This window comes from Filicampus tigris, chromosome 17 (assembly GCF_054856515.1).
Source record: "Filicampus tigris isolate MCC_2025a chromosome 17, RoL_Ftig_1.0, whole genome shotgun sequence".
In the NCBI taxonomy this organism is placed as follows: Eukaryota; Metazoa; Chordata; class Actinopteri; order Syngnathiformes; family Syngnathidae; genus Filicampus; species Filicampus tigris.
This window is the reverse complement of record NC_141233.1, coordinates 8,639,085-8,661,445: the sequence shown is the minus strand read 5'-3', so window position 1 is coordinate 8,661,445 and position 22,361 is coordinate 8,639,085. Positions and strand designations below refer to the sequence as shown.

Below are 22,361 nucleotides of genomic sequence, written 5' to 3'. Positions count from 1 at the left end.
GGAAGTTGCTAACAAATTTGCAATTCACTGAAAAATTGTTGGGGAGTGCTGTCACCAAGACAACACATCATTTTGCGAAAACATCACAAAAAAATGCCGCGCAAATGCGCCCCCTAGCGGCTGCGAGCATTACAGGGATGATGTCAGAGCACTTTGATTCCTGCTGAGGCCGTGACAATACTACTTTTTTGTTCATTGGGCAGGGAATTTGCTGAATTGCATGTTAGTAAAAAAAATCTAATTGATCTATGCTCAATGATCTTTTTTTGTACAGCACTTCGTTTCATCCAAAGTTCATTTTAAAGTGCTCTTTGAATAAAATTGAGTTTAAGAGGCATGTGTTTTAATGTTTACAATAGGAACATATTCAAATTCACAGAGGATTGTAGCGCTACTATAGTAAGAAACATAAGATTAATTAAAAATATCCCCACATAGAAATTGTGTTGTTTTTTTTCTATTATCATTCACTGGCCTGATTTTCATGGTGACAGCATGGATTCAGTTGCCACTTAGTGATAGTGTGAATGTGAGTGTGAGTGCTTGTCTGTCTCTTATGTCCCTGCGAAACAGAATAAGTGGTGTAAAAAGTGAATTGGGGGATGGGGTTGTTTCCAACTTTGACCAGTTACAAAATTCCCCCAAATTGTGGCTAGGTGGCTCAGTGGGTATCACTGCTGACTCTGGAGTCAAGGTACTGGAGAGCTAATCTAAGTCTGGAACCATTTTAAAGGAGTTAAACCAACATTCACTGAGAGGGAAAACAAATGCGTCTGCCTACTGCAACTGCTACTGTGAGTTACTTCTACTATGACCTGTAGTGTTAATTTAAGTGAACAGTGTGTAGAATGTTTATAATTTTCAATGATTATTCATTTTAGATACCCACTATTAATTTCAATAATATGCAAACAATATGCTCCATCACATCATTTTTTATATAATCGTAGGTCTAGTAATTGCTAATTATATTAGATAGGGCGCGCCTCCCAGAGGCTACCATGTTTCGCTGCCATCTTTCTGCTATGGATACCCGAAGGAGACAAATTTAGCTAACGTAGTTCGTCACCCGAGGGAATAACTTAAATCGTTTGTGATAACATTTTGCTTGCACCTCTGCTGAGAAAATTGGTGGTAGGCTTGCGACGTGTGGTCTTTCTGAGACACCGTAGTGTGAGTGCTTCAAAATGCATGCGCTTCAAATTTAGGTCGTTGCATTCTCTTAGTTCAACACTAGATGGCACTAAATTCTACACAATGTCCCTTTAACTCTGCTCAGTGAGTTTTTTTCTTTAAAAAAGTACTCTCTACCAGTCTTAAACATGTATCTATTTTAAAAGTGTTGATTTAGCACTGGAGAATTGAAAAAAAAAATGTGGGGGTTGAGTACTGCCTGAGATATCCTTGGCCCCCACATGGCCCCCCCAAGGAAAAAAATCCTAGCTCTGCCAGTGCTAAACGGCCAGATGCCCCATAATCCACCATGCTGTGATCCTATAATCCAACCCGATCAAAGGTTTGGTTTATCGCAAAGTGGGAGGGTCCTCAGTGTCCACAGGAAGACGCCGAGCAAGGCTGCGCTCCAATATGACAGTGACATTTAGAGGCTGGCCGGGGATTGGTGCACAGAAATAGCCAACCAATCCCGGAGCAGGCAGAGCAAACATAACAAGGCAAATAGGCAGGCCTTGAAAGAAAAAAAGCGGAGGAAAAGGTGAAATCGCAGCAGAGGAGGGTGAGGATGGGTGGAGGAGAGAGCGGCGCTTAGTGACGTCTCCCTTGAGAGGAGAACAAGGAGATGAACGAGGAGAGGGAGGTGAGAACATCCATCAGATGAGGCAGCCATGCGCTGAGGAGGGCCCGGCAGCAGCAGCAGCAGCAGCAGCAGCAGCAGCAGGCCTCACCACCAGCTGTAAACACAACAACATCTGAAGCATGAGGACGTCGAGGAAGGGAAGCGTGGAGATGCCCGCGTTTGTGCGGCAGCTGGTCAAAGAGACGGAGAAGAGGGTCAGCTCTTTCTTCAAGGGGGGCCGGGGAGGAGCGGCCGAGGGGGAACAGCCCGGGGAGGGGGAGAAGGAGGAGGTCATTCCCAGTCCCTACTTGGACCGGCCGGTGTTGGACAAGCTGGCAGAGGAGGGCTGCGCCCGCCGGGGGCTCACCTATGCCCTGGGGAGCATGCAGGGCTGGAGGGCCAACATGGAGGACTACCACAACTGCGTGCCTCAGCTGGGGGGAGAGCTGGCCGACTGGAGTTTCTTCGCCGTGTTCGATGGACACGCGGGAAGCACGGTGGCACAGCACTGCTCGCGGCACCTTCTGGGTCACATCCTGGCCACAGGTGATACACACGCGCACATGTTCAGGAATGACAACAGCGAGCACTCGTCCGTCTCCCGCAAATCCAAAACAAAAGATCAATCAAGAAAAGAGGACTTTGTGATGTATGTGATCTATTTAAAATTGAATACATTGAAATGTATTTTCAAATCGCAAAGGCTGCAGTTTTGGGGGTAGAAAAACAAACAAAGCAAATTCAGCTTCAATTCTGTCGGTCGGATTTCTTCCATCGGGCAGAATCCTTGTACGTACCTCCAAAATGATAACTTCTCCGGAGAGCCCTATGCGTCACATTTCATCGAAGAAGGCAATTTTTAGCACTTCAATTGGTCAAAATAACACTCTCACGTGTGGACTTGTAGTGTAGATCTGTGGAAAACATCTGAACTCTACCAAATTGTAACATAGGCAGTTTGGGCCCGACGCCAGCGATTGTTTGTGTTTACAAAGAGGTGCACACATCAACATTTTGGTGGTGCTCTCAAATGAGCACCAGACGTTGTTGTTTGGTGATCATTTTTTTCCCCACCCACCGACCTCATGGATGAATTTAAAAACTTACAAAACATTTGGGCAAAGTTTATCATCATGAGTAAATAGGTCATAACTGCATAAACTTTTTAAGTTTTTTTGTTTTTGTTTTTTTAAGATTTCAGTATTTTTTTCCTAATTACAACAACATATACCAGGGCTACACAGCTTATAAAAATATACAATTAACTGTTTTATAAAAAAATATATATATTAAATGTATATTTACCATCACAATTGGCCCGTTTGAAAATTAATTGTCCACCTCTGACTCAAATAGCTTACTTAGCACAATTCTCTAGGGAAGTGGTCCAGTGCACAATCTTTTTTTTTTTTTGCACCATGGACCACTTTTATGTAAGGATATTTATTTATTTATTTGTTTGTCAGACGATGGCACAAAGTACTTCTTTTATTTGGTTGTCCTGAGCACCAAAACAGTAAATACCGGTAGGTGAGTTTTTCCATCAAATAACAGACGATATACTCCCACCAAAATTCTCAAATGCCAACCCTTTTAATAATTTACACATTGTTAAATGAATTTCTCTATTGAAATGGCAATGTAACATTTGGGATTTTTTGGTAAAGTTATCCACAGTGGGTCCGTTTTCTGTTTGGATCTCATTGTGACATACCTGATTAGTGATACAGTCTATTACATTATAAAAGCTTGCGCAATACGGATTTTACCACCTAACTTGTCATTTTTGGGTATGACCTTTCCAAAAAAAAACAACATATTGCTGAATCTAACCCCTAATTCATAAATATTACTAAATATATTACTATATTACATGTTAGATTGTAAACTTGATGTGTGATTTTGTGTAGGATTATGAGTTGTGTCTGTGTTGACAGGCGGCCTGGGGCCAGAGGACGACCCCGACAGGGTGAAAGGGGCCCTAACTGAAGGCTTCCTGCAAACGGACAAGCATCTCCACGCCGTGGCCCGCCGAGAAGGATGGGAGAGAGGCGGCACCACCGCAGTTGCCGCCCTCATCTCGCCCTACAACATCTACTTCGCCAACTGTGGGGACTCGAGGGCCGTGTTGTGTCGCTCGGGTCAGGTTTGCTTCTCCACCGAGGACCACAAACCTTACTGTCCTCTGGAGAAGGAGCGCATTGAGAGCGCCGGAGGATCCGTGTCCCTCCAACGTATCAACGGCTCATTGGCTGTTTCCCGAGCGCTGGGCGACTTTAGCTACAAGGGGGCGGAGAACCGGTCAGCCAACGAGCAGATGGTCTCGCCCGAGCCGGAGGTGTGCGTCGTGGAACGTTCGCCGGCCGATGAGTTCCTGGTGCTTGCTTGCGACGGAGTGTGGGACACGATCAGCAACGAGGAGCTTTGCGCCTTCATCCACAGCCGCCTGCTCGTGTGCACCGACCTGAGGGACGTCTGCTCACAGGTCATTGACCTCTGCCTCTACAAGGTCAGAACCTGCCGGCAAATAAAGACGGTTGAATACTACCATAGTCAAGTATTGACATTTGGGAGAATGTCACATTTATTGTGATGTATAAATCAAATTCAAATGTCATAAATAGAATGATCCATTTTTTAAAGTTTTATTTGAAGTTACTGAAAGTAAATGTATTAGCAATAAATTCTGGGGTTACAGTTAAACATGTAAACAGGAGCAGTCCTACAACCCTTGCTCACCTGCAAAACTATTGAAAATGGCTGATCATGTAAGTCACAAAAGTCATCAAATGTATTCCAATAGTTGCCCAGGATTGAAAAAAATTATTTAGCATTTCAATGAGTGCACAAAGCACCGAAACGCTATTTCAGTTACATAATTTATAATAGGCTAGAGATTTTATATAATGTCCCACTGTGGCTCTTCTCAGTTGGCTTTGAAGCCTGCCGGGATGATCTCACTTTTTGAGAAATATTCAGCATAGAACTCGAGAACATTTGCTTGATGCTTTATTTGATTCTGATTTTCTAAATATATATTTCTTCCTTACATACATCTAAGGCTTTAAATACTAGGCATGTCAGAAAAGTTCCAGGACATTACAAACTGGGCACTTTTCCCTAAATCTTATGCACTTTCCCAGCCTTCGCTGCTGTGCCTTCATACTCTTATGGAAGGATTCTTCCAGGATCCTCAACAGCTCTGCTATCATGGACATCTTGTTACATCTTCAAAACAGGTCAACAAAGAGTTCATCATGGTTGAAATGTGACGGAGAAAATGTGTTGAGCTTTATCTTTTGTGACACAAGTCCTGAAACCTTTCTGACACTTTGTAAATAAATAAACATTCAACCTTGAAAACATGGTAAAGGAAAGCAAATCAATCTAGCCTTGTCCTGATTCGGCTCAAAGGTGAGCTGGATCCTATCCAACCTGACCTTGGACAAGGGGCACACATAGACAAACAAAAATTCACACTCACCTCTGGATGATTGAAGTGTCTTGAAAAAAAAACTGCTCAAGCGGCCTCCGGAATTCCATCATTAAACCCGCCCCTTAAAAAACAAGAATGACTTTAATTGAAACATTTTTTCATTTGTGTCGTCCTCAGCGATACATAAAGAAGCATAGTGAAATTATTACACTATTAGTTTGTGTACATAATACATGTAGTGGAACTGCCCTATGCTTGACTGTCACGTTCATCATGTCATCATTACGTAATAATAACGCTCCAAGTGTGGAAATGCACAATAACCTCAAAATGTCACATTTTCTTCTCCATTGCGGGCACATTTCTCTGCTCCACTGCAGCAGCTGTATGAAGAAAAAAGATCAATCGTCAACGATGCTTTAAATAGAGGACTTGGGTTATGTCGGAGTCTAACATTTTGCCAATATGGACGTGACTCTCCATCACAGGGCAGCCTTGACAACATCAGCATCGTTCTGCTGTGCTTCCCCGGCGCTCCGCAGCTGTCCACCGAGGCGTTACACCAGGAGGCCGAGCTGGAGGATCTGCTGGAGTCTAAAGTAGCAGGTACTGTATGATGTCATCCACGATGGCACACTTAGTGCCTGACTCAATATCTGATCTAATCTGGTATTAGTATTCGGAGTATTAATTTAGAATGTGTCCTTCACAAATACCCTTATGGCCTTATATATTGCATACAGTAGAACGTATACGCACAAATAAATATTAGCATGAAACCACCACCCACTGTTCAGGTATACCACAGCTACCCTAAATTAACTGCATTTGCAATTACCAAAATACATCGATTTTTTTTTTTTTTTAGTTGAATACATCAATAAGTCAAAGTCAAATTTTCTGCATTACAAGAGAAATTACACTAAACCAAAAATAAGAAAAAAAAATTGAAAGAGTCCGCAAAAAGCATTTCATAAGGTTGGATTGTCCGAATAAATTTAAGTGTTGTATGCGTGCGTGCTGAGAGAGACAGGGAGAGCCTGAAAATTGAAATAAATGTATTTTGTCCTTTTTTGTCTTCTACTTAACAGAGATTTATGATGAGCTGTGTGCCAGAGGGGAGGATCCTGATTTACTGGCGGTCCTCACAGTCCTGGCATCTACCGTAATCCCTGGATTACCACCAGGGGGAGGCATACAGAGCAAGTGAGAGCCATGTAGAGATGCATGCAACTGTGCATGTGCAGAGGGTCCTCGGTTGATGACGGCTTTCCGTTCTTGCAGAGGCGATGTAACAACAATATGAACGTCTGGTCATGACAAAAATAGCCCACTCACACTCTGTACTTCCGTAGAATAGATACTTAAAGAATACTTAAGTAAAATACTGATACTTGAAAAAGCTACTCTGGTACAATAATGAATGCTGGGGCAAAGGGAAAGTTAAAGTGTGTTTGTGTGTTACAGAAGGAACTGCATTATCTCTGCTTACTACCAACAGAGAGAGACGCACAATCCTACAGTACCAAATGTAAGTAAAAAGCAATCTTACTAATCAAAAGAAATGTTTACAAATGAACAGAACTGGGCATTTTACTAAAAATTCGGGCTACGTCCTTCCGCCTACAGCCGGGGTACCCTTCCGCCGCATTTTGTCCGACCGAACCAAATAGTAATCGCCTATATGCCGGTCCGACTATTATTTTAAACAGGCTTCCATTAGCGTTTAGGACTACCAACTTCGACAAACTACCACTAGCAGCCAATTCCCAAAGCCCAGCTCAGTCAATTAATATGCACAATTTTCATAATGACATGTTTTGTTTTGGGTTTTTTTTCTGTCCAACCAGGGAATTGAAGGCTCCTGAAGAGGCTGACTGGTATCTATCCATGAAGGGATTGTAATTAATGTCTATATTAACTGTTGAATTCATGTTTCTAAATGGACAAAAAGGGAGTTAGTGAACAGTGTCTGTTTACATCATTCTAGCGAGCAGCACCTTGTCGTAACAAATACAATGCAAAAGTAGGTATAGTAAAGCCTGATACATTCTATATTTGTACAATTATTATATAGATATATATGACATTTTGTAAGACTTACTCAGCGACACTGACCCAGCAACAAACTTCTGCCTCACATTCAGTGAACAGAAGAGACAAATAAAAAGCCTGTAAAACTGAATAGCAGCAACTGTGAAACGAGAGTGTATCCGAATGTGACTACTTGTGGAGTGCGGGCAAATTTAAAGTTTATGTTGGAGGAGAAAATGCACTACTTTGATTGATACATCTACTCTTGGCTAAGGTTAGCATACTGATAAGGTCCATTTGTTCCATAAGGAAATGTTAATAATGCTATCTTGTTAGCTGTTGGAAATGCACAAAACCTCCCTTGTTCTGCGTTGTTGACAAGGGAATAATCTCATCTAATAATGTGAAGAAAAAAAAAAATCATTTCACACTTAATACTTTTGACGTGTATGTTAAATCGATGGTTTAACGCAACCCATTGTAGTTGGTAGGAAGGAGCATAGAGCCACAATGAAAAAAAAATATATATATATATATACATATATATATATAATTTTTTTCCATAATGTAATCATCATCATTAAAACTTTTGAGGAAAAGAATTTGCATAATGGCACAAAATCAGGTTTTCATATATTTGGTTTAATATATTATTCTTATTATTTATGTATTTATTTTGCTAAGTTCTCAATAAACTACCTGAAAACATCCTCGTTATATTGCATGTGAAATGCAATTCCCCCCGCCCCCTGCATGTTGGAAAAATCTATACTGCCTTATCATCTTTTTCTGAATCAGGATGGTCAATAAATACGTTGGGTCATTCTATTATTAATGTTGTATTATCTCAGTGCACAACTTTGTCTATTCTAGGTATTATATGTTAAGAATGAAATGTTTTTCAAGCTAAATAAAGAATATTTGAACTAGTGTGACTACTAGCATGTTTTATTACCGTGCAAAGAAATTGTTTTGATAATAATCGGTCACATTAGACTGTGATACAAAATAGCACACAATAGATTCAAATGTATTTTTTGCGTAGAGAAAATGTTCTCCATCTTCCTTGAATCTTGCTCTTTCCCCTACTCCCATGTCTAGCACTTAAGAACTGGAAGAATTCTTCTGGGGGCGCACTTTCGATTGATGCGCTACTCAGAAAGCAACATCTTAAGGCGTGATCACTGAGCATGTCAAGGAAAAGTACTGATGAAAAATAAATAAAGGAACATTTCCAAATGATCAGCAATTTATTTTGACAGAGTCCATCATCTCTGGTATAGACTGAAAGGCATGAATGCATGTAGTTTTTCCTACAAGTTGTGCTTGTACCCATGCTCCCTTGTTGCTTTCTTCCGCGCAAAAATATTAGTGGAGGAGCGAGGAGGACGAGCACAGCCCTCTTAAATCATCAGCGGTCCAGCATCGAGTGGTCCTTCACCGCTGCTTTCATCTGATTGCTTTTGTATGAGCCAATCACTTCAGGACATCAAACGGAATCTTGACTGCGATAGTCAATGTTTTGAATTGCTTTCAAAAGCAAATGTGAGCATATTAACATTCTATGATGACGATCTGTAATGAATACATTGAAACATAATTACTGTTTCAAAATCAGAGTCATTCTACTCCCGGAATTGGGTTAGTCGCTTGTGCATATTAAGAGCATGGGTGCTAGGGAGATGTAGACATGCGGTGCTACTTATTGTGGCTGAACAATTAATCAAATTCAAATCGACATCGCGATGCAATTTTTAAATCGCAAAGGCTGCAATTTCGGAAAGAAAAAAAGTTTTCATTTCAGTTGATTGAATTTGTTCTCTAGAAAAATTTGTGAGGATTTGGGACTGCTGATTAAGTAGAATTTTGTGAAGTTGATGTAGTGAATGAGTGAAAAATTCAAAGTCAAAGTGTTAGTAAGTTAAGAAGTGATGCAGATCAATAAACTATCTTTCACATTCTTAATAATAATCTTTCAATTCATGATTCATTGGCTTTATTTGAGCATAAAACTAATCTGTATGACTAAAACATTTATGTATAATAAATTTGATAGTTTATTGTACACTGAATAATTTATTGCTTAACTTAAAAAAAAGAACGAATACTTTTTTGAAAAATAATCGCATATTAAGTCGTAATCACAATATTAAGAAAAGGAAATAGCAATTTGAACATTTTTCATAACGGTTGAGTCCTACTACCTATCCACACTGGTTTCCTGTAGACGGTTATTCATAATGGCCAATGCTCCCACTCCCTCCGAAAATCCATTCTGGTGGCCATAACTCTGTCGTGGCCCCTGGTGGGCAGTTTCGCTCAGTTGCTTCTGCAGCAGCGCCAAAGACACCTTATTGGACACCATGAACTCATTGACCGAGATCATTTCCCCCGACAGCCGACGGCCTATGTGCACCCCGTCCGTACCCGCGCCGCCATCCGTCTCGCTGTCGTACACCGTCACCACCGAGCCGCCTGCGTAACGTTGCCTTCCTGCGGGACAGCGCGACGAGAGCGGCTGGACCGTGTTGCGCTTCAATCGCTTTTGCCCAAGGTGAGCCGGCGGATGCCTCAGGTTGTGCTTTCTGTCGTGCAGGCAGGGGCAGCAGAGCCACCAGCATCCGGTTGCTGAACAAGAGCAGAGCCGATAGTCCCTGGGACACACCAACTTTTCCAAGATCCAGTTGAGAGTTTGTTTGATGATAATGGAAATGACATTAAACAGCGAGTAAATACAACATACTCCCATAAGGATAAAAAGGCAGTTCCCGAGCCGGTAGGCCTCCTGAGATTCATAGTGCTGCCTCTGGCTGCTTACCAGGTCCCCAAAGCCGATGGTGCTGAAGGCCACAAAGCAGAAATACAGAGAGTCCACATAGCTCCAGTTCTCCATGGAGCAGTACAGAGTCGAAGCGCTGCACGCGATCACAATTGAGGCCAGTCCTAGAATCAGCATCACATAATAGACGGAAGGCTTCCAGCCTTCTAGGCTGTCCTCCTCCCCGGACGGCTCCTGCCTACTGGACACCTCGCCGACTCCACCGCACCGAAGGCGACGTTCATGACACCAGCGCATGATGTAGGCCAGCATGGTGATGATCCTCTCCAAGAAGAGGTTGAAGAAGAGGATGGTCGCAGCGCAGCCGATCAGACCGTAAAAGATTAAGAAGATTTTTCCAGCTATGGTCGCTGGTGTGGTCATTCCAAACCCTAGAGACAAACATTTATTCATTCATTAAAGTAGAAGTCAACGCAATCGTTTTTTGTTTTTTTTCTTCCAAGAATATGTTCTATGCAAGCCCACTAGTTGAAACAGGGCATTCTGATAAATATTGCGTTTGTGGAATAAGTGTTAATCCACTTGTTTTTAGCCATCTCCGGGGGCGGCCATTTTGTCTTCTGTTGACTGAAAATGACATCATAACGACTAAGGGCAACCTGAGATGTTACTATTAGGAATTCCATCAACACGTGTTCAATACCTCCGCCATCCTGACATCTCGCAAGACAACAGCGTACTTCACAAGATCTCAGTCCAGCGAAGATAAAAGGATAAACCCGTAAAGTTTTGCTTTTTCTTTGTACTTCGGTGGCATTTTTGTGACCAGCTTCAACGCAAGGTGTTTTCATTACAAATTGATTCCAGATGCATATCCTGGAAATAGCAGATGAAAAGTTGATCTCATATCAATTACAGTACTATGGTGCCTCAAGATATGTGTTCGTGACTCAAAATAAATGCCATTAGTCCATTCCAGGCCCCACCATAAAACAAAAGAAAATGTTTGTGTGTCTTAACAAGGAAAAACAGCACTCTAAGGAATTAGCCATTTGTGCATATTGATTTAATGCTGAAATGCAGTCCTAAAATTGTGCATTTTCTGGTAAGGTGCTGTTGTAATATGTATTTATTTATTTATTATTTATTTTTCAGAGAGGATAAAGAAAATATGTCTGTGAGTATTGTTATATTATTGTCTACACGAGTTGCTCCATTGTTTGTGTTCAAATATCCAGTGCTTCTAAAACCACAACTTTCGATGCTAACCATTAGCATGTCAATGTTCTCTGCCCTGGGAAATTTTCCAATTTGACTTAAGTTGTCCAAAAATATATTTACAACTAGCCTCTTAGTTTGTCTATCAACGCTATTGATGTATTGTGATAGGCAGAACAATTAAATGGTCTTCCACTCGATAGCAAAATGTGCCGATTACCTTTGTATCCACCTATTGCCATTCAAAGAACAGAACCATAGCTTTGTGTTCAACTTAATAGACCCAGAAGTCACTCTAAGTTCAGGGTGTAGTCATGTGACTGAATTCCCGGCAAACAAAGTGTTACAACGCTTACCAATGGTGGAGACCACAGTGCCAACAAAGTAAAAGGCTCCAGAAAAGTCCCAGCGAGGCCTCAACGCGTCCACTCGTATCCCTGCTCCATTGGCCTCCTCGTACTGCCGCAGCAGGTTGTGCAGGGCCCTCGGGTGGACGCTGTATCGCCGGGTGAAGTTATCCAGCTGCTGCCTCCACAGGCGGCGGGCACGGAGCTCAAAGGGGTGCTCCAGGGCGGAGAAGATGGCGGCCCCGCACAGTAGGTAGAGAAGAATGAGGGCGGCGAGAAGGAAGAAACGAGCGTTGTCTTGGTTGATGGGCGTTTTGGGGCGGCAGCCAGCGGCCTTCCTCTGAGCCATGACCCCCTCAGTAACTGCAAACAACACGCGTGTACGTATTGTTTACGGCAAGTACTCAAGCACTGAATACATGCTATTTTGGTTAAATACAGTCCCGTCCAAAAGTACTGGAACAGCAAGGTCAATTTCTTTGTTTTCGTTGTATACTGAAGACATTTGGGTTTCAGATCAAAAGATCAAGTCCAGCTTTCATTTCATGGCATTTACATCTAGATGTGTTAAAAAAAAAACTCAGGACAAAGTATTGGAACGGATGACCTTAAATGACCTCCGGGGGGGCCGCCATGTTGTCATTTTTGTCAACTGAAAATGACATCACGACTACTCAGGTAACGATCAATCACGGCTCGGCTTCAGAAAACAGGTCAGCCGCGATTGGTCGTCACCTGAGCCCTGAGTAGTTGTGATGTCATTTTCATATGACAGAAGTGACAAAATGGCCACCCCCAGAGATGGCTAAAAGTGAGTGGATTTTGCTGCTTAACTTTTATTACACAAACGCAAAATTAATCAGAATGCTGTGTTACAACTAGTGGGCCTGCTGGGAACATATTCTTGAAAAAAATATATGTTTGGGTTGATTTCCCCTTCAAAGTGAATAAAAATGTAATACAGTATTTGGCGGCATAGCCCTTACTTCCAATAATAAAAACAAGCCACGTCTCCCGTTTTTCCCTTCAATCGCCTCTTCAGGAGGTTAAAATGCATGCTCTGTTGGGTTAAGGTCTGGTGATTGCCTTGGCCAGGTTATGACCTTCCACTTTTCTACCTGATGAAGTCCTTTTTTGTGATGGCAGTGTGTTTTGGGTCACTATCGTCTTGCATGATGAGGCTTCTCCTGATTAGTTTGGATGCATTTTTTCTGCAAATTGCCAGACAAAATGTTTTTTGTAGACCATCATGAAGAATGAAGCAGATGAAGTCAATGGATAGCAGGCTTGATGCAGTAATTTCAAGGAAGCGTTATGCCAGCAAATATGATGTTCGTTAATTAACTTCGTTAATTGAATCATGTCTGTTCCAATCGTTTTTCTGAATGAAATCAAATGTGGAATTCTGAAATTTTGTCCGACGTTCATCTTTTGATCTGCATTGCCGTTTCAATACTTTTGGAGGGGACTGTATCCAGTGGTCAGGGCTGAAAACACTGGAAGTTAAATGCTGAAAATAATGATCTTAATGGATAGCAAATTAAAATACATTTGATGTTCTCTATTTATGTATCAGTAAGCATTGCAAACATTTAGTATAATTTTGTATGCATACTTGAATTAAAAAGAAAACACGATAAAATCAGACAGTACCTAGTGTTGGTTATGCTAGTCAGCCAGTTCATATTAGTGTAAACTATTCAACAATCCAAGTTAAATTGTAAATACTATATCCATGCATGAACTTTACAGTAAAAAACAAAAAGCAAAATCCTTTCTATTCATAAAAAATGAGTCATACCTGGTCAGGTTGACAGCAGAGTCGCTCGCCCTGAGCACGGCTGCTGTGCATCTGTTCAATGATGACCAGCAAGAGGAAGCCCCTTCAGTTTTTTTTTTTTTTTTTTTTTTTTTTTCTGTGAGCAGCACAGACGCAATGATACTTCATCCATCTTGCACTGACATCATTTTTTCCCCGCCCACACCATTTGACTGCAAGCCCACCCTGTTTGGTCGTGTCCCCCATACACAAAGACATTCTAAAAATATGTTTCTACTCCACAATGCCCTTGATGTTTTGATTTTGTTCATACGTGAGCAGCTGCCACACTTCTGGAAGATGTTGGTCTGTGTCCGTGAACCTTGCGCGCCATCTGTTTTAGTCTTAGATCGTCTGAAAAGGTGTTTGGTGGGGTTTAGTTCAGGGTTTTTAAGTTCTTCCACACCAATTATTATTTATGGTCCTACATAAAGTGGCCCAACTATTCTAACAAAGTTGTCTCTTGGTAGCTAAAACCATGATTTGTAAGTTAATCAGACAAGAAATCTGTCCCAAGACTTTTGCCTTTATAAGATGGGTGCACTTCTATTTATGGAACCTCTGATGTTTTTTTTTGTTGTTGTTGCTGCAGACTGTGTGGGAGGTGTTTGTAGTCAGGCACTCTCTTTAATCTTGTATGGAAGTGCAGCTGAGGGCAAGGCTTTCTTCAGACGGCCCTCTGATGGCTGAGTGGTAGCTGGAGGCAGGTGCTGACCTTATGGTTGTCACAGAGAATATTGGATTCTGAGCAATTCTGATGGTCATTATGGTAAAAAAATAATCATAATACTTTTTGTAAGGATACAAAAAAGTGCATGATTTGTGGGACAGTGTAAGATTTCTGTACATTTGTCGAATGAATTGTCGCAGTTTCATATAGCCTATTTCATTGTTTTACATATCAATATTATGTACAGCTAAAATGGAGGCATTTCCAATATTTTATTTGCCATATAGTGGCAAAATTATTAGAAATGCTTCAAAGTGTGAAGTATGAATGCCGTATTCTGCATATTGCAGTCCTTTGCTATGCAACTGCAAACTACAATAATAAATAAATTGTTCATGACAAGATCTTTGGCATCGATATACGATATATACGTTTGATTTGTTGCTTAAATGCACTGCTAAGTCCAAATACATGCATGTATTTATGTGCTTTAATGTGTTCAATTACAAATGATGTAATTGAACAGATGGTTTTCTTTTCCCACTCATTTCAAAACATGCACGGCCTAGCACTAGTCGCAACTGATTTTTTTTTTAGGTTAAAGGAAAAGTGGTGTGACATGATACAGTGCTTGTGATTCTGAATGGGAAACGTTGCGACGATCATTCTTTAGGAGACATGTATTTCATCCATCCATTATCCATATCGCTTATCCTCACAAGGGGCGCGTGCAGGAGCCTATCCCAGCTGTCTTCGGGCAGTAGGCGGGGGACACCCTGTATTGGTTGACACCCACAATTACACACGCTCACATCTAAGGGCAATTTAGAGTGTCCAATCAACTTACTTACTTAATGTGGGAGGAAATCGGAGTACCGGAGAAAACCCACGCGGGGAGAACATGCAAACTCCACACAGGGAGGCCAGAGCCGGGTTCGAACCCACTACCTCTGAACTCTGAGGCGGACGTGTTAACCAGTCGATCACCGTGCCGCCACATGTATTTCACTGCATCTCAAACTCCCACACTGCAAGGACTTGAGCCTTCTCCTGAGGGTTTAGCAACGTCTCTATGGAAACCGGCCCTTCACATACACTACACAGCAACGTGCAAAAGATAATTACCGTAAGTGCTGACCTTGACCAGTAGATGCAAGTCTTGAGCAAACATTTTACTATGTTCTATAGTGCTTGATCTCATTTGTGTTACTGTATTGTTGTTAATTGTCTCAGAAAATGTCCGGCATTTTCTTTTTTACTTCATAAAAAAATATATTCGCTCATATTGCTCTGATATTTTGTACTATACAGTTCTGTAATTCATTTGACGTTTAGTGGACATTTACAACTGTATTACTTATCAAAGCATACAAAAAAGATCAAATTTTACGTAAAAGATCTGTTTAAAATGTTTTTCTTTACTTTAGACAAAATTAGTGTCAATGTGAACCTAAAGTGAGCGTCTTCTCGGGTGATGACACTCCACCTATTGATGGCAGCAACAAGCCGGGGATGCCCAAATGAAGCCGAAGAAGAAGCCGCACCCAGCGGATGAAACAGAAGAAGAAGAATTGAACGTTTCCCCGGTAGTCGAACCGCCTCGGGTCCTCCCTTAGGTGGTTCACAATTTCTCTTAGATCCCGAGTAAAATACCAACAACACGGATTTAAATGACATTTAATGACTTTATCCAGTCAAGACGTTATGTTGTTTCCCCCAATATTATCATAGCTGTTTACTGGCGACTCGTGATTTCAAGACTCATCGCTGGAACCAGAGGTAAGTGTTTGGCAGTGTTTTCTGCAAATAAGTTGACATGTTTTATTTATTTCGAATGTCTTTTTGCAAAGCTCCATATGAAGCTTTCCCTGTTGTTGTTATCGGAACAAGCGTGCTAGCTAGCTAAAGCTAAATATGGTGCGATGTCACAACGAAGATGGTCAAGCGATCACAAGAGACATTCAGTTTCTCACTTAGCGAGCGATCCCAAAACGGAACTACGGTGTCGCATTGTACTAGTGAAGCAAGCAAATTGAACACAATGACTTGTGTGCGATTTGCATGGATGGTAACTACGGTAAAAGATTAGAAGTGTCGCTGATTTGCTTCGCTTTTCACTGTGGGAGAAAGTGATGTCAAGCGCCCATGACAACTGCGTGTTTGCACTGACCAAATAAGAACACATTCACACTTCACCTAAAATATGTTGTCGTTGCTATTGTTTTTGTGTAATTTAAAGCATACTCATGGTACGATTGGATTTAGCAGCAACTTTTATCATTAAAAAAAAAATACTCAATTTGATGCAGGGTTGTATGACTCACTAGCGCCCCTACATGCGTGTTGTGGTAAAAGCAGCAAAGCGTGCCCGCCAGCTGCTCAACTAGACTCATACACTTTATTGAGCCAAGTTTCAAATTGTACATATTATATACAGTAGTGCTATTGGTCCTGGTCTGGGACCACTAAAATATGTGAATTCCCACCAGTGTAACATGAGCTAACAAAATTGGTGAGTTTTTAATTGTTGAAGTCCCCACTAGTGGCAAGCAATTCCAATAATTATAAATTATATGAATGGACTGTGTAATTTTATTTTTTACTACAGTCAGGTGCGTGTATTCATCTAGACCAGGGGTGGCCAAATGATCAGAATCGTTATCAATCTTCTGCAAAGCTTGCTAATGAGCTGATGAATCCGGTATGTTGGAGGGTGGGGCATCTAAAACATGCTGGAAAAGTGCTCACGAGGACCGGACGCCCCTGATTTGCCTGATAACATCACTACTAATTATTAACCCATTTCCACAAACCATTTCCTGCATTGTTTTAGATCCAGAAATGTGTTTTTATATTTGACAATTGACATATGACATTTTTAGGCATTTTCCATAACATGTCAGTGAATTACACATGAATTTTGATGACAAGAGTGAAGTATATGGTGGTGCTAAATTGCTAATCTAAATTGGACTGTGCTACCGATTCAGCTGTGACACATGATTATGTTTTACCCTTACCCATTAATATAGATGTGTGTGTATATATATATATTAAATAATTTCCAAAGTTTCCAGTTGCTTTCATGTTTATTTGATTAAAAAAAAATGTAATTATCCCTAAGCGCATTGTAGACTCTGACTGATTCAAACTGTTTCCTTATCAGTATTTGATTGCAGTTATATGCTGGGCACACTGATTTAGTTGTTCCTTTGACACAGACTGAGAAATGGAAGAGGGCTCGGAGGTGATGGAGAATATTGTCTTCCGGGGAATGGAATTTGCCGTGAAGGTAGAAGTGGATAAGGGCGTCCTGCTTGTGGAAATCTCAGATTCAAAGACGGCAGATCAGTGGAAGGGAGAATTTGATCCGGCGTGTAAGTTGTCAGTTATCATTCAACGACGGCATGTGCATGTTTAAGTCACAATCCTCATCTTGCGTTCTTCCCGTTTTTTTTCCAGACATCGAAGACCTCACACGGAAAACCGGCAACTTCAAACAGTTCCCCATTTTTTGTAGCATGTTGGAGTCCGCCGTGAGAAAGGTACGCCGGCCAACGAAGCACAATGTTGTAGGTTGCTCGCGAGCCAATAGAATGATGTGAACGGACAGGAAGACGCTTCGGGCTGCATGAGCTGAAGCGGACAAGCATTCGTTTTGCTTGCCACTGGAGCACAAAATTGGAAAATTCCCATGCTTTCTTGTTCCCTCTCTCCAGGCGGGGAGGTCAAAGGGAGTTGGGAATGTAAATGAAAGAATTTTGCGCGCATTGAATTTATCCACCTCAACCGGAATGACGTATATCAAAAGACAAGTCTACGTTAGCAAGCACTATAGCAAATTCTTTTGGGGTGCATTTTCTGCAGACGAGTGACTCTGTCACACTGGACTTGCTGACGTACGCAGACCTCGAGCTTCTGCGGAACAGAAAAGCGGGAGTGGTGGGTCGCCCTCGAGGCCATCCGCAGTCATCCGCTCTCACCGCCAAACGCTACCTTATTCTCATCTACACTGTGGAGTTTGACAGGTTTGCGTGCCTTTGTTTACTTCTTTCCCTTTTTCTTTTGTATTGCGCGCACTGCTGACTTGTGTCCTGTCCTGACCATTAGGATACACTACCCTTTACCGCTGCCGTACATCGGCAAGCCGGACCCAGCCGCCTTGCAGAAGGAAATTAGGAGCCTTCGGGCAGAGCTAAGCGCGCTAACCTCTCAGGGCGTCGGCAAGTCTGCGGAGCTCGAAATCCACCGCTTACGGGCAGAGTAAGTCCAAGTTTTCTGTTGTTATGGGTTACGAAATTGGAAAAATGGGGAATGAATGGGAATACTGCACAAGTGAAATAAGCTAGAAATTGCATGTTCTTTCAAAAGGAGTCTTTCCCCATGGACATTTCCCAAACTCCCCAGCGAGATTCCCCACTGAGTGTTCCTGGCTATTGACCGTAAATGATGTGTGTGAGGCGATGTGACGCTGCTAATATTTTGTTCTCCCAAGGCTGGCTCTGATGAAGGAGGAGAAAGAGGCCATCGCCAAGGTTCTGGAGCGACTGCAGCAAGGCGGAAGCGTTCCTGCGCCCGGCGGGCCTCAAGACTGGAGGGGTCGGGACGCGGTGAGGACTTTGGAGGAGCAGCTGCTCAAGGAGAGGGCCAAAAGTCAGCGCTCGGCCAGCAAACGATGCCAGGAGCAGCGTCTCCTGATGGAGCAGGTGGAGCGCTTGTGGACGCCGTCCCAGTTTGGCTCGTGAGCTTCCTGTCGCGCTTTTAACTCTTTCCCACCCGTCCTTCAAGGTGGATGAGCTGAGGGCCTCGGAGTGCACGCTCCGCCTTCATGTCAAGAGTCTGACCAATGAACTGGCACTACTACGCAGAAGGTGAGTCGCTTATGGGAGTATTGATTGAGCTGTTGCGTGCTTTCATACACCATTGATGCTGTCAATTATTTTTGATTCTTCTAAATTTGAAGGCCCAAGTACCAAACGCTGCCACTGGTTCTTTCACATGTGTAAATCTTCCCCATTCACCTTGTATCTGAAGCAGAGGGACGCCGGTGTCCGCGTGCGGGGAGATGTATCATTCGCGTAACCTCGCCAGGGGTCGCTCAGGATCTAGAGAACGGCGAGGTGACAGAGTGCAAAGGTCAACGGAAAGAGGGAGAAGAGCAGACTCGACAGGGCCGCGCGCCGTCATACGAAGGCCATCACCTTCTCCCACCGGTGTGAACTTTGCCCTCTGTAACATAAAGTAGCGAAAATCGAATTAACATGGGTTTGATAATCTACTTCAATTAGAGTTCTTAACTTGCTAAACACTTGCACTCCTTTAAGCGTTCACTACAACGACTTCACTAACGTCTGCCAAATAAGTGTAGCGTAAACAAGTCAGTAAGTCATAAATGAGATGACAACAACAATACAAATGTGTGTCTTTCATTTCAACTTTCATATTGCTGTAAATAAAACGTACTTACTTTCAGGGTCCCGAGCGCCTCGCTTTGACCCAACCGCTTACATCCAGGACAAACAGCGCCGGCTAAGAGAATCTGAACTCAAAAAGTAAGTTTCCCTCCAAAATTTGCAACTGACTGCAAGTTTAAAAAAAAAAAAAGATCATCACTAGTCATTACCTTGTCTTGCCCGCGTCAGACAGTTGAAGGTGCGGCGAGACTTAATGATTTCGCCATCACTGGTACCGGAACGAGGACGTTCCCGCTCCAGGGAGGCTTGTCCTCAGTTGCGTCGCGCCGGCAGCCGAGGAAGGAGCTTGTCCATAGAGCGGCAAGGGAGCAGGAACTCCTCGCAGAGCTCCTTAGTGGATATGGAGGAAATGACCAAAGCGCTGCTCAGGTGAACTTTCCTCAACGTGAATGGAGTGTACGCTGTCCACACCACGTTCTCACCTACTATAATGTGCTTCCACTTCACAGAGGAAGGAAACAGACGTTCAATGGCCCCAGTGCGGTGAGTGTTATTCATTTCTTTTCATGGTCGGTGGTGATGACGTTAAACCTCTTGAATATGTAATATGCCCGTAACCGTTTACAGTCCAGGGGAAGCCTGATGGCCCGGAAGCCCCTAAGCAGCACTCCATCATACAGGATGAAGGACAAAGGTAATTTGTATGTTCAGTACGGCACTCCTTCCACATTTCTCGATTGATTCGCGCCAATCCGACTTCAAAATATTCACAAAATTCAGAACCTACAGTACATATTCAGCATTCACATGCAATTTGTCCAAAATGTGCATTCTCTAGTTCAATATAAACAATTGATAATGAGTGTGACTGTATTGTGTGTGTGTGTGTGTGCGTGCATTTATTTCTCCTGTCGTGCTCCACTCCTCAGAGAGCTCCATAGACACAGGCGCGGAACTGTCGGAGATAGACGCCAGGCTTCAGGCCCTGCAGGAGTACATGAGGGACTTGGACACGGGACATTGACAGATGGTGCAGCTTGCAGCCCAACAAAGCTCATGTGCTGGACTCAACAACTGAACAGCGTTTGCAGCTCTGGGCGCCATTTTGTTTCTTATCCCTCTGTATGGACCAGAAGCGTTCGAGACTGTTTATGTTCAGGACCTCAAACTTGAGGAAATGAAAGCGATCACTGTGAAAGTTTCTAGACTATTTTTACATGAGTGTTTTCAGTATTTTTTATTAACTTAAAAATATTACAGTGAATAAATGTGGCTATAATCCAAACAAGTGGATTGAACTAAACGTTTGGCAGTGCTGATTGTTAACGGTGGCAGAAGCACTCGCACTGTATTTAAGCACAATTACAGGGTATATATAGTACAGACTCCTGCATATTTACACGTTTAGCTTTGGTGCTTAGGCCAAAGCAACAAAACACTACTTTGCTGCTGTTTTGGATGCCGGAGAATTATGTTGAAGTGAGTTGAGTGTCATTTACACAAAAGTAGTGTTTCGCCATCATCTTGGTGCCACGGATATAAATTGGAGATTCACTTAGACAAAAGTAGTGCTTTGCTGCCATCTTCTGGCATCTACAGGCAATTATAAACCTTTTTGGGGAGTGTCAATTACTGGCAGAGTTCCACTATTTGCGGCAGGGCTCACAGTCCCAATTGAGGAAATTATTTTACACACCCTACTATAGTGCCCACTTTCAAGAATTATATCCTCCCTATCACCAAAAGTAGCATGCACCCAAAGCTGAAAACCTGTGTGGATTTGATTATACATTTTCCTTTGTTTTGTGCATGGAATATTCTCAGTCAAGTATTTCCCTCATTGTGGTATTTTTGGGTGACTTTATTGATCCTTGAAGGAAGTACGCTTCCTTAGTTACTCCAGTGACGACAGTACAAAAACATTAACAAAAAGCTAAAATGCACAACAGGAACATTTTTAAACGGCCGTAGAAAATGACGCATTATGTAGTATTAAAGTATACCCCTTTCATGCTTACGGAGGAGTTAAAATGTCTCATGCCACTGAGCGCAAAATTTGACATAAATGCTCATTTTTATTTAGAGTAATTATAATTGCGGCTGCTCTTGAAAAAAAAAAAACAGGAGCAGTATTGTTTCTCAAATAAGTTAAGGCATGATTGGTGGAAATCATCACATGGATGAAACAGTTTCAAATAACCAAGTTGGTCACATTAAAGTGCTTATTGGAGAGAACGTAAACCAAAAAAGCTGACATGATTTAAACAATGAAAAGATGGCGCGTAAGCAAGACTTTCCTCCCTTCCTTCAGTTATTTGTTGACGTTTGCTGGTTTTCAGCAGACGCAGTCGCCTCCTGCATCTCTTGATTCCGTCGCTCGCTCAAAATGTTCTGGATGTGCAGTGTGAGCTGGAATAAAAACCATGGCGGGCATTAATTGCTTCTATAGTAAGACTTGATACCATTTTGACTTACTAATCGCTGCTCTTCAAGAACTTCTGCATAAAAGGCCTTTCGCCGCTCCAGCTCCTTTGTGTCAGTTTGTTTCCACTGCACTGCCTTCATCTTGATCAGTTCCAAGGGCATTTGTGGATTTTGGCGCCACTGGAACATAAGTACAGGAGTATTTGCCATGAAAGAGAAGCAGGGACCTATTTTACATGACAAATTCGGATGTGCTCCATGAAATTGAATCAATTTATTCCCAACAGTCTATTCTATTCATTTTGTAATATTGCACTTGTAGCGTATGAGAACAGATTCTTTTTTTTTTTTTTTTTTGTCCAATAAGATTTCAGCCTCTAAGTGTTGCCATGTCACAATCTGCTGTACTGGCCCATGTAACTAAG

General features: G+C 42.3%; 4 protein-coding genes across 11 annotated transcripts in view; 2 read left to right on the top strand and 2 right to left on the bottom strand.

The window, feature by feature from the left end:
• The first annotated feature begins 1,684 nt into the window (after window positions 1-1,684).
• Window positions 1,685-8,195, top strand: ppm1nb (protein phosphatase, Mg2+/Mn2+ dependent, 1Nb (putative)). The gene is made up of 6 exons (XM_086012869.1): window positions 1,685-2,341; window positions 3,733-4,304; window positions 5,720-5,837; window positions 6,323-6,437; window positions 6,699-6,762; window positions 7,082-8,195. Exons 1-6 carry the CDS (start codon window positions 1,936-1,938, stop codon window positions 7,097-7,099), a joined length of 1,293 nt encoding a protein of 430 aa, XP_085868995.1. The 5' UTR covers window positions 1,685-1,935; the 3' UTR covers window positions 7,100-8,195.
• A 301-nt stretch (window positions 8,196-8,496) lies between these two features.
• kcnk12l (potassium channel, subfamily K, member 12 like) lies at window positions 8,497-13,463 on the bottom strand. Its single transcript, XM_086012868.1, has 3 exons — window positions 13,411-13,463; window positions 11,619-11,972; window positions 8,497-10,475 (listed from the first exon to the last, which is right to left on the bottom strand). Exons 2-3 carry the CDS (start codon window positions 11,956-11,958, stop codon window positions 9,466-9,468), a joined length of 1,350 nt encoding a protein of 449 aa, XP_085868994.1. The 5' UTR covers window positions 11,959-11,972; window positions 13,411-13,463; the 3' UTR covers window positions 8,497-9,465.
• Window positions 13,464-14,999: 1,536 nt separating this feature from the next.
• ccdc61 (coiled-coil domain containing 61) lies at window positions 15,000-22,033 on the top strand. Of its 3 annotated transcripts, none has more exons than XM_086013283.1 (14): window positions 15,000-15,224; window positions 15,526-15,877; window positions 17,320-17,475; window positions 17,561-17,643; window positions 17,966-18,126; window positions 18,209-18,361; window positions 18,594-18,804; window positions 18,887-18,969; window positions 19,136-19,311; window positions 19,572-19,650; window positions 19,741-19,941; window positions 20,022-20,055; window positions 20,140-20,206; window positions 20,442-22,033. In XM_086013283.1, the coding sequence occupies exons 3-14, from the start codon at window positions 17,328-17,330 to the stop codon at window positions 20,534-20,536; spliced, it is 1,491 nt and encodes a 496-aa protein (XP_085869409.1). In that variant the 5' UTR covers window positions 15,000-15,224; window positions 15,526-15,877; window positions 17,320-17,327; the 3' UTR covers window positions 20,537-22,033. The 3 variants fall into 3 exon arrangements, with proteins under 3 accessions (XP_085869409.1, XP_085869408.1, XP_085869407.1); XM_086013281.1 differs by having other exon boundaries at window positions 15,002-15,224; window positions 19,133-19,311; XM_086013282.1 differs by lacking the exon at window positions 15,526-15,877 and having other exon boundaries at window positions 19,133-19,311.
• LOC147133198 (chromatin remodeler ATRX-like) overlaps window positions 17,169-22,361 on the bottom strand; it is a 31,143-nt gene continuing 25,950 nt past the window's right edge. For 5 of the 6 annotated variants that reach the window (XM_086013277.1, XM_086013276.1, XM_086013274.1 and 2 more), the window contains 6 exons: window positions 21,988-22,116; window positions 19,995-21,921; window positions 19,722-19,902; window positions 19,566-19,637; window positions 19,300-19,327; window positions 17,169-19,203 (listed from right to left, as the gene is read on the bottom strand). In XM_086013277.1, coding sequence (XP_085869403.1) covers window positions 21,820-21,921; window positions 21,988-22,116 — 231 coding nt within the window. In that variant the 3' untranslated portion in view covers window positions 17,169-19,203; window positions 19,300-19,327; window positions 19,566-19,637; window positions 19,722-19,902; window positions 19,995-21,819. The remainder of the gene's footprint in view (window positions 19,204-19,299; window positions 19,328-19,565; window positions 19,638-19,721; window positions 19,903-19,994; window positions 21,922-21,987; window positions 22,117-22,361) is intronic. The other variant, XM_086013273.1, reaches the window with a different exon arrangement.